General features: G+C 40.5%; 1 protein-coding gene across 14 annotated transcripts in view; it reads left to right on the forward strand.

Moving 5' to 3' along the window:
- FIG4 (FIG4 phosphoinositide 5-phosphatase) overlaps positions 1–20693 on the forward strand; it is a 157105-nt gene that overhangs the window by 57950 nt on the left and 78462 nt on the right. For 12 of the 14 annotated variants that reach the window (XR_012158016.1, XR_012158017.1, XM_073336996.1 and 9 more), the window contains 5 exons: positions 1844–1977; positions 3980–4096; positions 5443–5488; positions 7120–7268; positions 15284–15450. Coding sequence is in view for 12 of the 14 variants with exons in the window: in XM_073336996.1 (XP_073193097.1) it covers positions 1844–1977; positions 3980–4096; positions 5443–5488; positions 7120–7268; positions 15284–15450 (613 nt within the window). In the remaining 2 variants the exon portion in view is untranslated. The remainder of the gene's footprint in view (positions 1–1843; positions 1978–3979; positions 4097–5442; positions 5489–7119; positions 7269–15283; positions 15451–20693) is intronic. The other 2 variants (XM_073337005.1, XM_073336998.1) reach the window with 2 other exon arrangements.

Consider the following 20693-nt stretch of genomic DNA (forward strand, 5'->3'; position numbering starts at 1 on the left):
GTGGAGCTTGTAAGTTCTAGAACTGAATTAGCTTCATTTTCCTCCCCTTTTCCTCCTTTCTATCCTTTTTATTTCCTCTTAAAAAGTTATGTAGGAAATTGAATGAAACAGCTCTGTTAATGCAACCTTAGGATTCCATACTTAAAAATCTCAAAAAAAAATCTGATATCAAAATATTCAGATTCCAGCTCTGTTGTTAACTTTTTATTGCCAGGGTGGATAAATTTTTAAAAAATTTGAGTACAGATTTATTTTAAGAAACCCTGTTTATAATTAAACTTGAAATTGACAGCCTATGTTAAGGCCTAGGCTTGCTATAATTGGTTAAAATTTAATTAAAAAAAATTAAACAGTACATTTTGGGGGGAGGGATAGCTCAGTGGTTTAGCATTGGCCTGCTAAACCCAGGGTTGTGAGTTCAATCCTTGAGGGGGCCATTTAGGGATTGGGGCAAAAATTGGGGATTGGTCCTGCTTTGAGCAGGGGGTTGGACTAGATGACCTCCTGAGGTCCCTTCCAACCCTGATATTATATGATTGTATGATTCTACATGTTTGCTGCCAGACTTTAAAGGAAAGCCACCACTGAACAGTGAAAGTCACTGTGTGAGCACCTGGAACCAGACTTTGTTGAACTGCCTAAACCAGCTTTAAACATCAGGAGCCTTTTCCGCGGGTACAGAGAGAATATTTTCTTCATTTCAGTTTATTCAGCTAGTTCAGTTCAGTGGCTCATTCAGTTGAAGTCAAACCAACTGGGAGTTGAAAAATCAGGAAAGTTTGTTTTCTCCTTCCAATCTTTAGATAAAAAGCAGGTGTGAGAGAATGAGCTCTACTACTTCTAAAGTTTTGAAGAGCATGGTGACCAGAAACAATCAGTTCAATTCACTAACTGAACATACTACTTTCTTTGTTTAATAATTCAGTTAGTTTTAAAATGCAAAACATGTTTTGATAATTTTTTATATATCCAGCTCCGAAGGTAGTTTTATTTAACTAATAAAAAAATAAAATGCTGTTTTGTGGATTTTAATTGAATTTTAATTTCTATCCAACCAGAGCTTGACACAAATCACAAGTAACAAATTAATCCAATAAATAAGAAAGGCATCTTTCACTATTTTCTAATATAATGAAAAATGTAAAAATTAAGAGTCTAAATAAATGTTAGTTAAACTATGTAATTGCTTAAACAAGTGTGTGTGTGTATGTGTGTGTGTATATGTGTGTATATATATATATATCCTCCTCGTTAGCTAAAAGAAGCACCAAATTTAGTGTAAAGGCTATATTTAGTTACAAATCAATATGCTTTAATGGTTACCAACCCAAAGAGAATCAATCTTACTTCCAAAAAACAACTAAAAAGTGCAAATATGAAACAAGTTTAAAAACAAGGATTTAAACAGAGGTTTCCTGCTTGCTGATTTCAATAATAACAAATTCAGTGGTTTAAATAAATCTACCCATTTTTTGCACATATATAGTATGGCTATTCTTTCTTTTCTGGATAAATATATTTCATAATATAATTCTGTTTATCATAGATTATAAAGCCTAACATACTACTTAGAACGTTATTGAATTTCCCATTTGTTCATTTTTAACTGTATGCCTTAATGTTTCATAAACACTCCCCTGTCCTCGCCCCCCTTTTCTTATGCATGCGGCTTGTTCTTCCTGTTTTACACCTATAAAATAAATACTAAAATCAGGGATAGGGGGTGGGTGGGTGGCTCTGTGTGTGGGTGTGAGAGAGAGAGAGAGATTGGATACAAATATTTTAAAATTTAGACCTGTTAGCTCAAAAATGTTAATGCTAATTTTTTCTGGCTTTGATTAAGGAGCGTGAAAAAAGAAAGCATGAAAGGATTCTGAGTGAAGAACTTGTTGGTGCTGTGACATATCTCAATCAATTTTTACCCCCAGAACATGCTATTGTGTATATTCCTTGGGATATGGCCAAATACACAAAAAGGTGAGCAAATTCTTTCCCTGTATGGATGTCGTCATAGTTCATAAGTGATCAGTGACAGTGATAAATGTTTTTTAAATTTCTTTGCTATATCCTGCCAGGGTGAGGGTGGCTTTAGGAGCTCAGAAAAATTTTAGGGTGTGAGGAGGATGGAATTTCTGTTTCATGAAAGATTTTGAGATTTCAAAATTTGGTTTGTTCCAAATGGGAGTGAAAACCAAGAATCTGAAATTCTCCAAAGGAAAATTTTCAGAAAAAAAGCCTTATTACAGGTCAATTGAAATGTTTTAACAAAATCATTTTGTTTTCATTTGTATTATAATGCAAAATTCAATTTTGAAACCATCATTTCAAGGCAAAAGAAAATCAAAACGTACCATTCCAAAAATGTGGGAGTAGGATATTTTGACATTTTCAGAACTTTTTTCTAGTTTTCTTCCAAAAAGGTATTCAGGTGAAATCAATCTGATTTCACAAAGCTTATTGATTTCAACAGAACTCCTCATTCTGACACAATATAGCTCCGCCTAAGTTTCTCTAAGCACCCCTATTTTATCGTCATGTATTTTTATCACTCAGATTCGCACCTCTCCAGGCCTTTTGACACATGCCATTTTTGTCTTCCACAAGTATCTTTATCTGTAGTTAGCTGTTTCAGCCTAATTTTGAAAATACCGTGTTTTTCTTCACAGCCTTTGTGCATTCCCATTTGTGGAATATGGCACCTGCAAGGTGAGCCTGTGGCATTTCCTTGAAAAGCCATGTTATTTGGGAGGTTCATGAGTGATCTAGGATGAGGGTAACATCATTGCCCTACACTATGTAAGGCATCACATCCTCCAACTGCATCAGTTCCTTTGCTGCAGAGAGCTAACTGACCCTTGCTTTTATGTCTTCAGGCTAGATTGTTATAGTCTAATTCTTTTTATCCTTCAGTAATTAACAATTTTTAGTTAGTGTGGTATGGGTTACTGTAGCCTAGATATCTACCTTGGGTAGTCCCTAGACCATGAGTCCTGTAGGAGCTTCAAGAAATGTGTCATATCCATGTCAGATGCCTCATATGCCAGGGTTGGGGGAGAGACTGTGAATCCCGGTGTGTGGTTAGTCATGTCTTCACTTTCCACACAAGCAAGGAGACACATTTGAGGCTTCAAACTTGCCGTCTCAAAAGCCCACATATATCTACTCCAGCTGCTTAGTTGAATATAGAGGAAACTTCTGAAGGCCAGAAGAATGCTAATGTTGTGTCAATATTCAAAAAGGGGAAGTGTGATGACCTGAGTAACTATAGGCCAGTTAGCCTGACATCAGTCCCAGGCAAAATAAGGGGAAAAAGTCTATACATGATTCAATTGATAGAGTTAAGATAGGAATAGAATTAATATAATATAACCGCTACCCATGGTTTTTATTAAAAATAAATCTTGTCAAACAAACCAGATTTCATTCTTTGAGATTAAGGTTTGGTTGCTAAAGATAACTACAATACTTATACTTTTGGAAAGCATTTGTAGTACCCCTACACGACATTCTGATTTTAAAAAATTGGCAGTCTATACAGTATTAATAAAGCACATGTTAAATAGATTATGAACTGGATGACTGATAGATATCCAGAAGTTGTTGTCAATGAGGATTCATCATTGACCAGGGGCATTTCCAATGGGGTTTTGCAGTGATTGGTACTGGGCCTGAAGGTATTCAACATTTTCATCAATGAGCTGGAAGTAATCATAAAATCACTGCTAATAAAATGTAGATGATGCAAAGATTGGTAGAATGGTAAATGTTAATCATTTACCATTCTACCAGTGTCCCTTTTTAATTATGTAAAGTGAGCAAAACTGGCATGAAAACATTGCTATTAACATAATGTCTGGTCAGTGGATATGGAGATGGGTATGAACTGCAAGTTTTCTTGCAAAGAAAATCATTGACAGGAGACTTTCCAACCAGTGAAAATTAAAGAAGAGTATTCAATATTTCTTTTTTCTCCCCGTAGCAAACTGTGTAATGTCCTGGATAGATTGAATGTAATTGCGGAAAGTGTAGTGAAGAAAACAGGATTCTTTGTAAATCGTCCTGATTCCTACTGCAGCATCTTGCGGCCAGATGAGAAGTATGTATGAGAACAAGAAAAGTAAAAGGGGTAGGATGAGTTTGTGTGTGAGGATGTGAACACATAAATATCTGGATATCTATATACACACATGCACATGCACTACTTATACACATGAAGTACTCCTAAATCCCTGCAGTATGTATTCTAACATGGCTTTTTAAGGATTGCAGTAATGTGAAAATTATAATTTAATGTCCAGTTAGAGTGAAAAAGACTGCAACCAAAGGGGCACGGTCTATAATTATCCGCACATTGAATAAGTGTAAAATATGCTGCTAATTATGCTACTTGTATCTTCAGGGTAAATGTGTACTTGTGAAATTTGGTGTAGTTGGTGGTTCTTGCTACAATAAACACTTTACAAATTAAGTCTGAAATGTTCATTTTCACCCTTTTTTATATTTAAACAGTTCCTGAATTCTTGAAAGATATAACAAACAGTTCTTCATTCTGAGAGCAGCTTCTTTTGCTGCTTCAGGGCATGCACTTCATGTTTTATTGCATGCTTGAAAACAAGATATGCAGTATCTGAACAGAAAAAGCAAGCACAATTCTGAATGTAAAGAAAGCATTTTCTAAGGAGTGCCAGGAAATATACCTGTTATCTAAACTTGCTATTTCCTACTCTTGCGTACATGATTGTAAGAAATTCATATTGTTAGGGAAAAAAAAAAAAAAGTCTAGGGAAGACAGATTTATTATTTATTATAACTTTTTAGAACATTACAGAAGTTATCTGATACACTGTATGTTCCCAAATCTGTAATAAGTAAAAACTGTAAATAAGTTCCCAAATAAGTGATAAAATGGGGTGTGAAATCAGTTTTCAGAGTAAAAACTCAATTCGGCCCTCATTGATTTATGACATAATTGAAATTTTATGTATTTTATGAAATTAGTATTAGGCCTATTAAGGAAAATTCCTTCAACCTGACCATAAACATTAGCTATATAATATTTTTGTGTGATCACTTTCCCAACTTGGGGGGAAATCTCTGTATTCTAATAAGGTCTATAACTTGGATTTCAGTTTGGAGGTGGGGAGAAGCATATTGTACTTGGCTTTCTTGGACTAATTTGTTGTGAGCCTTGGCACACGCTTATTCCAATACTGGATTTCTTGCATTGCAAGCTAATTGCAACACATGTCCCACCAGATATGTATAGGCGCATTGTTTTTACCCACGCATGTATCTTTTCAACCGCTCAAAGATTTCAGACTCATTTTTAGCAAGTTATTAAATTCTTCCCTCTATTTTACTGAGCCAGACACATGACATGACTTCTAATCCTTACATTAAATAAACTTTTTATAAGGCATGGTATTTTTGTTTTCCTTCCAGATGGAATGAACTGGGAGGTTTTGTTGTTCCCACTGGTCGTTTACAGGTATTGAAATAATATTGGTTTATTATTACAACAAAGTTTTATTGATGTAAGTCAGTAGTTTGATAGGACAAGATGCTTTCAAAGAGCCATCTACCATAGGTGGAGCAGGAAGTATTGTTCATGAATCAGTAGATGACTGTCTTTACTCTGAGTCAGTACTTTACTAATATAAATATGTATATTATAGTAGTGCCCAAAGGCCCCAAATGGATTTAGGGCCACACTGTCTTTGGGTGGTGCTAGAAAAAAAGTGCTGCTGGAAGTATCTTCTTGCCAAATGAAATCTGAGAAATATTTTAAATTTAGTTTCCATTTCTGAAACTAGTGATAGTGGCACCGGTCTCGCTGAAAGTCGCTATCCTTTGTAACATTAACAGTACATAGGCAACAAGCCACACAATACAGTGGTTTTTAATAATTTTTTACATCTTGTCTTACAATCAGAAAAAATGTACTGTTCAATACTGAAAAAACTGCATTGTTCAAACATTAAAATTTTAGTTGAGTGTGGAATAAACATGCTTCAGTCTGATAGTAAATTCACGTACATGGAAACAAGAATTTAAAAGCATTCTTATCTTCACATTGTTGCACACTGTATAATTGTGATTACAATCAATAATTAAACAGGCAGTTTGACTCAGAATACTACTCTATGTATAGCATGGCAAAAGAATTACTGGCTTATGATTTTAAATATGGATATCATGATTGTATATTCTGCACACAAGATACAATATTGCTGAAACATTGTTTCCTTCTACCTATGATCATTTATGATTTTATCCTTTACATAAACTAGGGAACAAATGCTCAATTCCATATTAACAGAACATCAAGGGTCTGATATTTAAGGATAAATAGCTGAGTGAGCTATTTTAAACTCTCTAAACAGCTAATTTTAAACTCTCTAAAAGAAAGAAGAATATGCAAGCCAAAAGAATATTGCCTTGATTTATATATCTTCAAGTATTGCATGTCTACCTGTGTTTAATGTATTAACAAAGTAAGCCATAAATCAGATATCATTCCTATGAAAATATTAGATGGTATTTATGCTTTCAGCCCTTCAGATTATAAAATACCAAGCCTTATGTGGGCATTATGTAATTGAAGAACACAGGCACAAGTGGTGGTTAGAAAGATATGCAGATTGTAATCTTTAACAGAACTTGTACACCTGTTGCCTATGAATAGGAGTGTTGAAAATATAAACCCCATTGTCTTATGGCCACAGCAATATGATAGCATGTTTTGTTTTTTATATTTCAGTCTTAGTAGCAAGACTTAAAAATGGGAACTTTATTTTTGCATTCCAGTGGCATCCAGCATTTTTTTGCAATAAATCATAAGTGTGTTATGAGAGGGAAGAAGAGTTTAGTGTTTTAGTAAGCTGATAATAGTGAGACTCTTTTGAACTGAGGCTTTAGCAGTTTTCTGTAACATAGACAATTGCAGCCTAAATGATTTAAGATCTTGACTTATTCACACAAGATTTTGAATAATTAAGTATTTGAGTTTTGACAAGTTTATTAGGAAACCACGAGAACAATTCCTTTGTAGAGTAAGCATGAATGTAATGATTGGGAACTGGTTAAAGAATCTCCCATTTATTCTTATTTCTTTCCTAGACTGGTGTTCTTCGAACCAATTGTGTTGACTGTTTAGATCGCACTAACACAGCCCAGTTCATGGTGGGGAAGTGTGCTTTAGCCTATCAGCTCTATTCTTTGGGGTTGATTGATAAACCCAATCTGCAGTTTGACACAGATGCTGTTAGGTAAGATATTTCACAGTTAGTAAAATATGTTGTTTTTTCCTGGCATTAATTTTGTAACTGTTTAATATTGTTATCTTTTTCTGTGGCTTTTTATGTTTTGATGTTTTCATAATTTTTCTTTAAGTGAAAATACTTATCAAATAAATGTTCAGATTGTTTTGTTTTTTTTCAGCTAACTAAATTATCCATTCATCTCTCCGTATGACATTTAACATAGAAATCCATGTAACTTCAAGATTACCTTTATTTGATTAGTATGCTTATCAGGCTCCTTTCAGGATAACAAAACTGAGCACTTCTCTTTTGATACTTAAACTTTAAACTTAAAAACTCTGTCCTTTAAATAAACATAATAAAAATGTACTATAAAGCTTTTAATTTTTGTATTGCAGTTTGCCTTTAAAGTGAGCTAAGCATAATTTTTTGCCAGATGTTCCCAGTAACCAGAAATACAATGCAGAAATACATTTTAACTTATTTTTCTTCATTTTCCTTTCTACGGTATCTTCTTGGTTCTTTTTGGTGCATTGAAGAGAGGGAAAAATAATCATCCTTCTGCAACCTCTTTGAACATTTTCAGATTATACACACATGCCTTTGACATTGAAGTTGGAACCCTCTAAATATTAGTGACCATTAAAGCTTGCAAGAGTGTTTTCTCAGGGATTTGGACATTTGGGCCTGATTGTATAAATATGAGGTACAATTTTGGCCACATTGTTTTCTTTATTACTGTAATAGAGACCTCGGAACTCATGGCTTCAGGTAGTTAGTTCAGTATTTCTTGCATAGTGTAGCTTATTGGAACAGTTAGATTGGGGGAGATATTTCCCTTTTTTTTTAAGTAAAGATAGGATTTTACAATTAATAGTCATTGTTTGGTTTGTTCATAATACTGACTCTGATCAGTTTGGTGTTCTTAACTTCCCTGTTAGTTCTGCTTGAATTTCCTGATGGCAGATTCAAAGCATTTGGGGTTTGAGGGGAGTCTCCTTTAATGGGAAGATGCCAGTCTCAGACCAGTATGCTTGCCTTCATTGTTTTGGAGAAAGACATGGCTACAGTCTTTATCTGGTAGTCCCACAAAGGGAATTGCCTGTGGCTGTTCCTACGGGAAGAATGGCTCCTCCATGTCTCCCTCAACTTTACTGCAATCTTGGCTAAATGCTTTGGCATCAGCAGTTATCTCAGCACAAGGGTACTCGAGGGAAGAAAAGCGAGTCAGATCTGCATTCTGCTTCCAAGAAGCCTAAAGAGAAGACTGCTGGATCTCTGGGGTTGCAGGATCCAGAGATAGTAATGCATATAAAGAAGAGGAAGAATAATAAGCACCACATATCTGAGAGTTCCCTCCTATTCTTGTTCACATTCAAAAAGTCATAATAAGCATAAATCTGGGAAGATCTTTGTTACTAGAGGATTTAGTTGCCTTCCTATTGAAACCAATTGAACAACTTTCAATCCCAGAGGCAGACCCCTTTGGGACAGTCACCTGCTCAATACCACAAATCTGACACAACCATATTTCTCCAAGCAGAAGGTGAAGCAACAGAGACAGAAGAAACTGTTTTGCTGCTTTGCCTTTGAGGCATCAGGTTTGATGGGACATCAAAAAAAATTGTGAGGGTAATATTCGTTGGAGGTTTTCTGATCTTCCACTTTGTTGGCCCCTTTTCTCTTGGGTATTGAGGGTTGGTTGTCTTTTTTAACCTTTGGACAGTTGTACGACTTACTGTTGTGCTTGCTGTATACTTGTTTCTGCTTTTTGAAGAGAGATCAAAATGTGTTACTTCATGTGGCCTTCTGGTATGGATATCTGCTTCAATTATTATGTTTTTTAAATCTCTTCACTTGCTGAATGGTTTTTAGATTGGATTTTCAGATTTACTTTTCAGAACAGTGAGGAATTATTTGAGATCATGCACAGAAGATCCTTCTATACATCTTCCTCCAATGCATCTACCAGAACTTTAATTTCTAGGAAGGAAAGGAAGAAAAAATTCTGAAAGTTCTCATAATACCAAAAAGCCAAAATAAGCAAACCTATCTGTTTTTGAATAATGCAGGGTACTATGCTAGTTTCCATCGTTTTCTCAACTCTACATCCAGAAACAGATTTGAACTTTAAAAAGTAATTATACAGTAGCCAGAAATAATGTGCTGTTGTGACAGAAGTATTTGATTCCTATCATTTGTATACTGTTGACCTGCAAATCTGCCACTCCACACCTAATCTGTTGTCTTTTTTTATCCATTTCCACATCTCATCCTTCTTCCTCTGACATCTCTTTTTGGAAGGTTAAAACTGACCTTATTTTTCTGCCCAATTCTTTTTCTCTTTCTCTTTTCTCCATTACTTATACCATCATCCTTCCTTCGGGGTCACCTTTGATTCCTTTCTCTCATCCGCCTCTCACATCTAGGCTTTGTATAAATCTTTCCGCTTCCCCTCTGATGCAGCTTTTTTTTTCTCTCCCACAATACATCCAGTCCTAATTTCTCATTTTGATTACTGTAGTCGCCTCCACTCTGATCTCCCTGACATTCACATAACATCTCCCATTGCCAGTCTGTCTGAAATGCAGCTACTAGAATTACCCTCCTATCTATTTGACCACATTCACCTTTTTTCTGTGAAGCTCTGCCTTCTGTATTACATCTCATTTATACTTGTCTTGTCCCTAGTTAACACTGACTCTTACTGTCTGACAGTAAAGAGACAATGTTTTGATATATTCATACTTTCAAAATTATTAAACTTTTTACGGTCTTTAAAAAAACATAAGAATGATCATACTGAGTCAGAACAATGGTCCATTAAGCCCAGTTTCCTGTCTTCCAGCAATGGCCAATGCCAGATGCTTCAAAGGGAGTGAACAGAACAGGCAATCATCAAGTGATCCATCCCCTGTCATCCAGTCCCAGCATCTGGCAGTCAGAGGCTTAGGGACACCCAGAGCATGGGGTTGCATGCCTGACCATCTTAGCTAATAGTCATTGGTGGACCTATCCTCCATGAATTTATCTAATCCTTTTTTGAACCCAGTTATAGTTTTGTCCTTCACAACATCCCTGGCAATGAGTTCACAGGTCAAGCCCATCTGGTCCTGGGGATTTTTTACTGTTTAATTTAGCAATTTCTTCAAAAACCTCCTCTTTTGATATGAACAGTTCTTCAGATTTGTCACCTAAAAAGAATGGCTCGTGTATGGGATTGTCTCTCACATCCTTAGTGAAGACCAATGTGAAGAATTCATTTAGTTTCCCTACGATAGCCTTGTCTTCCATGAGTGTTCATTTAGTTGAAATGTTGATCGTCTAGTGGCCACACTGATTGGTTTGGCAGGCTTCCTGCTTCTGATGTACTTAAGTTTTTTGCTGTTTTTGAGTCTTTTGCTGGTTGCTCTTCAAATTCTTTTTTGGCCTTCCTAATTATACTTTTACTCTTGACTTGCGAGAGTTTATTAGAATCATAGAATATCAGGGTTGGAAGGGACCTCAGGAGGTCATCTAGTCCAACCCCCTGCTCAAAGCAGGACCAATCCCCAATTAAATCATCCCAGCCAGGGCTTTGTCAAGCCTGACCTTAAAAACTTCTAAGGAAGGAGATTCTACCACCTCCGTAGATAACGCATTCCAGTGTTTCACCACCCTCCTAGTGAAAAAGTTTTTCCTAATATCCAACCTAAACCTCCCCCACTGCAACTTGAGATCATTACTCCTTGTCCTGTCCTCTTCTACCGCTGAGAATAGTCTAGAACCATCCTCTCTGGAACCACCTCTCAGGTAGTTGAAAGCAGCTATCAAATCCCCCCTCATTCTTCTCTTCTGCAGACTAAACAATCCCAGGTTCCTCAGCCTCTCCTCATAAGTCATGTGTTCCAGACCCCTAATCATTTTTGTTGCCCTTCGCTGGACTCTCTCCAAATTATCCACATCCTTCTTGTAGTGTGGGGCCCAAAACTGGACACAGTACTCCAGATGAGGCCTCACCAATGTCGAATAGAGGGGGGACGATCACGTCCCTCGATCTGCTCGCTATGCCCCTACTTATACATCCCAAAATGCCATTGGCCTTCTTGGCAACAGGGGCACACTGCTGACTCATATCCAGCTTCTTGTCCACTGTGACCCCTAGGTCCTTTTCCGCAGAACTGCTGCCTAGCCATTCGGTCCCTAGTCTGTAGCGGTGCATTGGGTTCTTCCGTCCTAAGTGCAGGACCCTGCACTTATCCTTATTGAACCTCATCAGATTTCTTTTGGCCCAATCCTCCAATTTGTCTAGGTCCCTCTGTATCCTATCCCTGCCCTCCAGCGTATCTACCACTCCTCCTCGTTTAGTATCATCCGCAAATTTGCTGAGAGTGCAATCCACACCATCCTCCAGATCATTTATGAAGATATTGAACAAAACGGGACCCAGGACCGACCCCTGGGACACTCCACTTGACACCAGCTGCCAACTAGACATGGAGCCATTGATCACTACCCGTTGAGCCCGACAATCTAGCCAACTTTCTACCCACCTTATAGTGCATTCAGCCAGCCCATACTACTTTAACTTGCTGACAAGAATACTGTGGGAGACCGTGTCAAAAGCTTTGCTAAAGTCAAGAAACAATACATCCACTGCTTTCCCTTCATCCACAGAACCAGTAATCTCATTATAGAAGGCGATTAGATTAGTCAGGCATGACCTTCCCTTGGTGAATCCATGCTGACTGTTCCTGATCACTTTCCTCTCATGTAAGTGCTTCAGGATTGATTCTTTGAGGACCTGCTCCATGATTCTTCTTTCTGTTTTCCTTATTAGGATTTGACTTCCATTTTTAAAGGATGCCTTTTTGCCTCTAATCACCTCCTTTACTCTGTTTAGCCATGATTACATTTTTTGGTCCTCTTATTATTCTTTTTAATTTGGGGTTTACATTTAATTTGAGCCTCTATTATGGTGTCTTTTAAAATGTGTCCGTTAAGCTTGTGGGCATTTCACTCTTGTGACTGTATCTTTTAATGTCTGTTTTAACTAGTGTTCTCATTTTTGTGTCGTTCCCCTTTCTGAAGTTAAATGCTACTTTTTTGGTATTTTCCCTCCACAAGGATGTTTAAATTTAATTTATATTATGGTTGCTTTTACTGAGTGTTTCAGCTATATTCACCTCTTGGACCACCTGTGCTCCATTTAGGACTAAATCAAGAATTGCCGCTCTCCTGGTGGGTTTCCAGGACTAGCTGCTCCAAGAAGCACTTATTAATGGTGTCTAGAAACTTTATCTCTGCATCCCATCCTGAGGTGATATGTACCAGCCAATATGGGGATAGTTGAAATCCCCCATTATTATTGAGTTTTCTATTTTTGTAGCTTCTCTAATCTCCCTGAGCATTTCACGGTCACCATCACCATCCTCGTCAGGTGGTCGATATTATATTCCTACTGCTATACTCTTATTATTGAAGCATGGAGTTTCTAGCCATAGAGATTTTATGGCACTATTTGATTCATATAAGATTTTTACTATATTTGACTTTCTTACACATGTAATGCAAATTGTGCTTACTAGTGGTTTAACAGTTCATTAACAATGAAATTGTCTTTATGGAAATTTAAATTGCAACAGTCTTAAATGAGAACTCCCTCCTGAAGGGGTTATAAAATAGCTGAAGGCTAAATCCTGCCTGAGCATCTGTTGGAGACTTAAGGAGCAGGACCATTATAAAATGTATACTTGTAGGTTTATAACTAACAGGTTCTTTTTAAAAAAAAACCTGGCTGACTTGCTTATTTTATAGGCCTTGATCAGGATATGCAGGCAGGATACAGGAGAATGAAACAAATTCCAGCGAGCTCAATAGATGAGCTGTAGTCACTTATTGTGGGTCCTGAAGTGAAATCAAAGACCAATTTTGGACCTGCAGCCCTGTTTGCAAGTACCACAGGTTAAGAGAATTGTAGATGAACATGTGCTGCTTTTAGCTTTACTCCTCGTGCATCTCTCTTTGATTGCAGCAATCCATGAGCTCTCAAGATCTTTCAGACCGAGGTGGCAGAGATGCCACCATCAGATCTTGTCAGATGCTGAGAGCTCCCAGGTATTGTGATCAACTTTGCAAGATTGGAGGTTGCCTTGAGAGAGCGTTTTTGTAATGTTTTCTTGGTCTGCAAATAAAACAAGTTCTAGTCTGCAATTCTCCATAAAAGACTGCCTTCAGTATTCTACTGCCAGACTTATGGACCTCACCATCTCAGCTGCATTCACTATAAAAGCTTTAATGCCCATGACCACACTCCAGAGATACCAAGCATTACTACTTGTGTCAAGTGTGGTGGTAAATGCCTCATTCCAAATAACTAATATTCAGGGTTGGACTCCATTCTGAGTCCTTTTACCACCCCCACAAAGGGGAATATGGGTACCCTTGAGGGGTTACCTCAGAGGTGGGTAAACTGCGGCCTGCAGGACAATCCTGCCCGGCCCCTGAGCTCCTGGCCTGGGAGGCTAGGGGCGAGGGATCCGGGGGCGGTCAGGGAGAAGGAGTGGTTAGATGAGGCAGGGATCCAGGGGGGCAGTCAGGAAGGAGGGGAGGGGTTGGATGGGGCGGCAGGGGGCAGTTAGGGGTGGGGGTCCGGGGGCGGTCAGGGGACCGAGAGCGGGGGGGTGGATGGGGCAGGGGTTCCCAGGGGGCTGTCAGGGAACAGGGGGGCTTGGATGGGGAAGGAGTCCGGGGAGGGGGGGCGCATCTGGGGGCAAGAAGTGTGGGGGTCAGATAGGGGGCAGAGGCCAGGCCATGCCTGGCTGTTTGGGGAGGCACAGTCTCCCCTAACCGGCCCTCCATATAATTTCAGAAACCCGATGCGGCCCTCAGGCCAAAAAGTTTGCCCACCTCTGGGTTACCTTATTCTGTGAAGATTTAAGATCTTCCTTTCTCCCTACAAGCCAACAGCATCCAGCAATCATTTCCCTGGTCTCTTATTCATGTTTACTTCTGGGAGCTATAAGGATATATATTCTCATTTAATAAATATTTAAGTATCTAAGGTATTATAACTAATGAGCAAGTGTAAGTTTGGTTCTATAGCCCAGTCCTGTAGTGATTACCCTACTTTGGCAAAACTTCCACGGAAGTGATTATCTGAGTAAACACTCCAAAACTGGACCTGGAATGTATGATCACAGTATTTTAGACTTCAGTGTGATTAGGCTAGTGATAATTATGTTATCTCTGTTTTTGTAAACTGGCAGCAATATATAGGAGAAAAAATATTTCATTTAATAAGGGGAAAAAAATCTAGGTATCTCAAGAATTCCACAGTAGTTACTTAAAATGAAGGAATTAAACTTTTAATATTTGGGGAAAATATTTCTAAGTTTCCATTTCTGAACATATTGTTAGGGTTTTATAACTCTAAGATTAATTTCACTCTGTTAAAATCTACCTGTTTGTTAAAATAAGCATAGATACATATTTACTTGGCCTTCTTATGGTCCCTGATGTATACTATTTATACCTCTCTCTCTCTCTCTCTCTCTCTCTCACACATCCACCCACCCACCCACCCATGTGTATATGTACATAATGTGTACAATAATTTCTTTGTGCATGCCCTGATAAGGCTAATACCTGAAGTGGGCAGCAGGAGGAGATTATCAGAAAAGTTTGGTGCTTTGATCTTTGAGTCTTTTAGACCAGAGCAGATGTAGAGTTAGTTGCCCGGTACATGCTTAGTTTGTTTAAGAGAATGTTGCAAAAGAACCCTTAACTCCTCTTGCAGTAGTTGCCACCTCTGTAATCTTTACTAGCTAAATTAACATTTTGGAAAGACAACTGGCTTTTCTGGTTCAGAAGTATGGCACTCATTACATTAACTGAAAATAGTTTATTTGGAATTCTACCTACTTACCTTTAAGTCTTTTTAAAACATAAAGGTAAGTATGGCATAAAATACAGAGTAGAGGAGCATTCACTTTCTAGTAGTGGTGATAGAATTCTCAGATATTTTGGTTTCATTGGTTTAGATTGTTTGAGGAGTTGTATGAAGATCATGGAGACACACTTTCTCTGCAGTATGGAGGTTCTCAACTTGTTCATCGAGTAAAAACCTACAGGAAGATAGCACCATGGACCCAGCATTCCAAAGATATTATGCAGACACTCTCAAGATATTACAGTAATGCTTTTTCAGGTAAATGGAATTCATGAGTGTTTTCTTTTAAGCCAATATTTAGATAGCAATATGTACATACATATCTTGCTCTCTTTGCATTAGTAAATATTGCTTGTCAGCAGCTGGTTTCTGCAAATTTAGGGAAATATTTAAAAAAGAGCATTTTAAAACAGCTGGTTACTTTGATCACTGAAATTCTGTGATAATAGGATAATATCTTTTATTGGACCAATTTCTTTTGGTGAGAGAGACAAGCATCAGCCACACAGAGATTTTCTTCCTGTCTTGGAAAAGTATTCCAAGCTTCACAGCTAAATGCAAGATGGAACAGATTGTTTAGTATAAGTAGATAGCACATATTCTAAGGGACCATTCAAGGTTTATGACAATAGACACATTCAGTGTGTTTAAGGTTTTTTTTCTCCTCCATTAACCTCTGGATTTTACACTGGGAAACTTTAGGGTAAAGAATTAGGTGATTTGGTTATATTGATGCTAATCTGACATGTCCTCTGGTTTTTTTTTTTCCCCACTCTAAAATCTGTTGACTTCTCTAGCCACAGCCTCGTATTTTCCATCTGAGAATCTTATGTTTTGTTTTTCAGATATTAATGAAGTATGTCCGCCATGACCAACCCTATGCGTTAGGGTATGTCAGTATTATCACTGTTTATGGATGGGGAAGCAGAGGCATAGAAAGATTTAGTGATTTGCCTAAAATCACACTGCAAGTCAGTTTCAGAACTGCGATTAGAAACTGCCTGGTCACTGCTAGGCTCATGCCTAACCCATTAGATCACAGTGTCATTTAACCTTGTCTTTTGCCCATTTGTAAAAATGGGTGGTGATAACAATAATTGACAGTTACATAGCACTTTTTCATCTGTCCTCAGAGCCCTTGGGGTAAGCATTACTAACCACATTGTACAGATGAGATAGATAAGGCACAGATTGGTTAAGTGATTTGCCTGGAGACACTCTGGTCTAGATGAAGCCTGGATCTGCAAGCAGGTGACCTGAGTTGCAGTCTTGATTCTAACACTTCCTGGCTCTGTACCTTAACTTCTCTGTGTCTCAGCTTCCTTTTCCATATCTGAAAAATAGAGGTAGTGATGATTGCCTCCTAAATGGGGCTACTGAGGCTTAAACAATGTTTCCAAAGTATTAAGGCAGGTCAGTGGCAAAGGTGAGAATAAAACTCAAAAATGGCTCAATTGAATTTGCTGTAACTTAAAAAAATAGTAAATAAAAATTCACCTTTTAGGCAGAGACCAAGCATAAACAAATTCCTTGTATGTTGAATTTTTTTGAGACCGTTATGAGCATGAGAAAAAGTGGAGGATTGTAATGGAAGTCGGAATTCAGCTCTTTTACTGAAGAGTTGCTGCTACTTCTGGTTAATATATTGTAATAAAGTTACAGCCTTCTTACACTTTTAAAAACAATGAATAGGAGCAATCATTTAAGCATACCCTTGACAAGCTCCCTGACAGGCTTGAATTCCACCATTTTTTGTTTCCTTTTAACTGCTGACAGAAAAGTTGGAAGAGCATGTTCTTCTTCGAGAGCTTGCTCATGTCGATTTTCATTCTAGGTGTGCACTCGCCTATGTGTGCAGGCATTGGAGACTTTTGCCAGGGGTCGGCAACCTTTCAGAAGTGGTGTGCCAAGTCTTCATTTATTCCCTTTAAATTAAGGTTTTGCGTGCCAGTAATACATTTTAATGTTTTTAGAAGGTCTCTAAGTCTATATATTATATAACTAAACTGTTGTCGTATGTAAAGTAAACAAGGTTTTCAAAATGTTTAAGAAGCTTCATTTAAAATTAAATTAAAATGCTGATCTTATGCCGCGAGCCCGCTGCCAGCCTGGGGTCCCGGCCCTGCCCACATAGAGTGGGTAGCTACCTTCTCCCTGGTTCTAGCCCATTCTCTTCCTCTCTCTGTGCACTGAGCTGAGGGTGGGAGTGCACTGAGCACAGAGCTGGGAGTGAAGGATCAGGCTGGGGTCTGGGGTGTAGGGTCTGGCCAGAAGCTAGAATGAGGGAGGGGGCTCAGGGTTGGGGCAGGAGGTTTGGGTGTGGAGTGCTTACAAGGGCAGCTCCCATTTGGTGCAAGGGGTGCAGGTGAGAATGTGGTGGGGGAAAGTGCAGGAGCTCCCGTTTGGTGCTCAGGGTAGGGAGGGGAATGTGGGGGGGTGCAAGATTCAGGGCATGGGGTGTGGGGGGGCTGGGTATGTGTGGGGGGTGCAGGAGTCAGGGCAGAGGGCTGGGGGCATGTGAGGGGAGGACAGGAGTCAGGGCATGGGGGGGATATGCCCTGATTCTACCCCACGGCCCCGGCCCCACCTCTTCTCCGCCTCCTCTCCGGAGCAGTGAGCACGCTCCAGCTCCACTTCTCCCCCTCCCTTGCAAGGGCCATCAGCTGATTGGCAGCAGGGAAGGAGAGGAGGAGGGACAGGAACCCAGCATGCCGGTGGGGGAAGGGGGACCTTGCCTGCCCTGCAGCAGCAGCCCGCAGGACCAAACTTCTTCACCCTGCCCCCGTGGTGGGGGAGCGGGGGGTGGAGAAGAGCGGGCTGGGACAGGCAAGATTTTTAATGGCATGCTGCTGCCTGCTGGGGTCCCAGCCGCTGGCCCACTCAGCCCACAGCTGGCCTGGGTTCGCTTGCCATAGGTTGCTGACCCCTGCCTTAGTGGTATCCGGAGGGCCAGCTGTGGTGCCTCCCTTGAGTGCCGTGCTCATGCGTTGGTATGTCAGATGCCATCATCCCTTTGCCCTCTCAGTTCCTTCTTACTGCCCATGGTGGTTAGTTGAGTGCCTTTCCTTGCATAGCAAGAGCTAGCGGTTTAGTCTCTTCTGACTTCAAGCCTTAGGGCCTTGTAAATAGTTGTTTATAGTAGTTAGTGTTAAGTAGTTAAGTGTAGTTAGAAGTTAGAGTCCCAACAGGGACTTTGCCCCAGGTGGGGCATGCCCCGGTGTCTGGGGTTTAAGCCCTGTGCGGACTGTAACAGGCCTATACCTTTAAGTGACCCCCACAGCAGCTGCCTCAAGTGCTTGGGGAATCGCATGTGAAGGACAAGTGTCGTATTTGTAAAAAAATTTTGACCCAGGACTCAGAAAGAGTGGGATATTCATTTGCGGGCTCTCCTCCTGGAGGCTGCCCTTCATCCGGCTTCCGAGACGTCCCGCCAAGACTCGCCTAGTATTTCGGTATGCACCCCCAATACCGGGCTCTGCCTGGCACTGTTCCCCGTCACTGGTGCCCAGAAAAAAAATGAAGAACCACAGCTCCCTGGCACCAGACAAGAAAGGCCCTGGGGCATCAAGCAAAGGATCCAGTTTGGGCCGCCCTGCCACTCCAGAGCCACATGGACATGCCACCCCCATTGGGGCCTGTTAGGAGGCTTATTCCTTCACCCACTTACTTCTCTGGTCCTTCTTGCATGATCAGAGAGCAACAATACCCGAAGTCCAAAGGTGCAAACAATTCGAAGTTTATTGGGGTGAACTTCCAGGAAGCATGATTCCAGTTTCCTTCCTTAGTGCCCCCCTTCCCAGCTCTGACACCACAGAGGCTTACCTGTGTCCCTGTTCCCATTTCCCCCTTTAGCTAAACATGATTCCAATTTCCCCACCCCCATTCCCTGTTCCCATTTCCCTCACTCACTCCCACCCACACCCCCCCTCACTTCCTGATTGACTGCAGACTATATAGTAAAACTTGAGTTCTGCTTAGCTATACCTTAAATTTCAGTGAAATGATTGGTTAACTAACCAATCCTAACATATTGTAACATGATTATTTAACCAATTACATCCCACCACCTTAATTAGTTTACACCCAGCAAAATTAATTATACAGCAGACAGAAACAATCACAGAACCAGACAGAGATTATGCAGACAAACAATAGGGAAATGGGGACTACAGTGATAGAGCAAACACAGAAATGAGGATTTCACATCCCAGCTATTGATAAGTGAGTTCTTGCCAGACAGGATGCTATCAAACTAAGTTTCCTTTTACATCTTCTAGGCACTTCCCTTTCTCTGGAAGCGATAGGCATTATCAGGACAGGATTGTACTCCTAACAGCCCAATAGCACCTTATTTCAATGTGACTAGTTTGGAATTTGAGGATGTGACTGTTCGGTTCCCAGCTTATGGCTGCCTCTGCTGCTTAGCCAAAGGCCTTAGCCTAAGCACAGGGCCTCAGACTGTCTCAGTAAGAGAAGGCTCTTATAGCAGCAGACAGTGATTTTGATTCTTTCTTTTATACCTCTAACTAGCCAAGTGATAAGAATACACCTAAATTCTTAGAGTATAGGCCTTTACAGACAGGCCTGAATATCTATATCCTAACAGGGCCCTTAGTCCCTTAAAGTATCCACCACCGGCTCCCGGGAGTGGTAGGGACCCAAACTTCTGACGGCATTGACACCTTCCCAAGTTTCCCCCATCACTGATAGAGCAGAGGCCTCCGCCCACGCTGCTGGCACCACGCATGCCGCAGGAAGCGGCAAAGACTCCCTACTAGGGCAAGCCAATTGCTAAGACTCCTCGCGGGGCAGTGGGATGCTGCCAGTCCCCAGAGACAAGCAGCACTCTCCATCTCCGTGCCGCAGATCTCCGGTGTCGTGCCCCAGATCCTCTGGGGCTCACCCTCAGTCACCAGCACTGCGATCGCAGTCCCCACAATTTTGACGCAGATCGCCTTGTGGGGGGCGCTGGTCTCCATTCCATTGGCACCAATTTCCCTCTCGCTTCTTGTCCTCTCAGCGCAGATCTGTCGCCTGCCCCCGGGGGAGTGCTCCCCATTGCGATTCCGGTCCCCCTGGGACTTGTCCCCTCAATACCGACACCGATCCTCAAACTCCAAACACCTGTCTCCAGAAGTGATGGTCAGCAGGCAGACCCAGGCGTCAATGGCCCACCATGGTCAACGGAAGGGAATTTCTCCAGCACAGAAGGGCAGCGCAGCCCCTTGTCAAGACCCCACTGGCGTAAATGGGCACCTGAGGCCGCATCGGCATCTGTAGCGCTGCCTTGGCAGAATGGCCAGTGCAGTGGCCTTATTGGAGTGTGTGAGCATGCCCTCTTTGCACCACTCATCTGCCGCCGCCTTGAAGCAATAGCAGGCTCGGTGCATGAGATCCACTCGGAGGTTGGGATAGAGGAGACAGTGCCCACCCCAAACCCTCCTCCTCCGGTGGTACAGTCGTGATCTTCATCCCCGGACAAAGCGGTTGTGGGACCTTCA

The sequence above is a fragment of the Lepidochelys kempii genome, chromosome 3 (assembly GCF_965140265.1).
Source record: "Lepidochelys kempii isolate rLepKem1 chromosome 3, rLepKem1.hap2, whole genome shotgun sequence".
In the NCBI taxonomy this organism is placed as follows: domain Eukaryota; kingdom Metazoa; phylum Chordata; order Testudines; family Cheloniidae; genus Lepidochelys; species Lepidochelys kempii.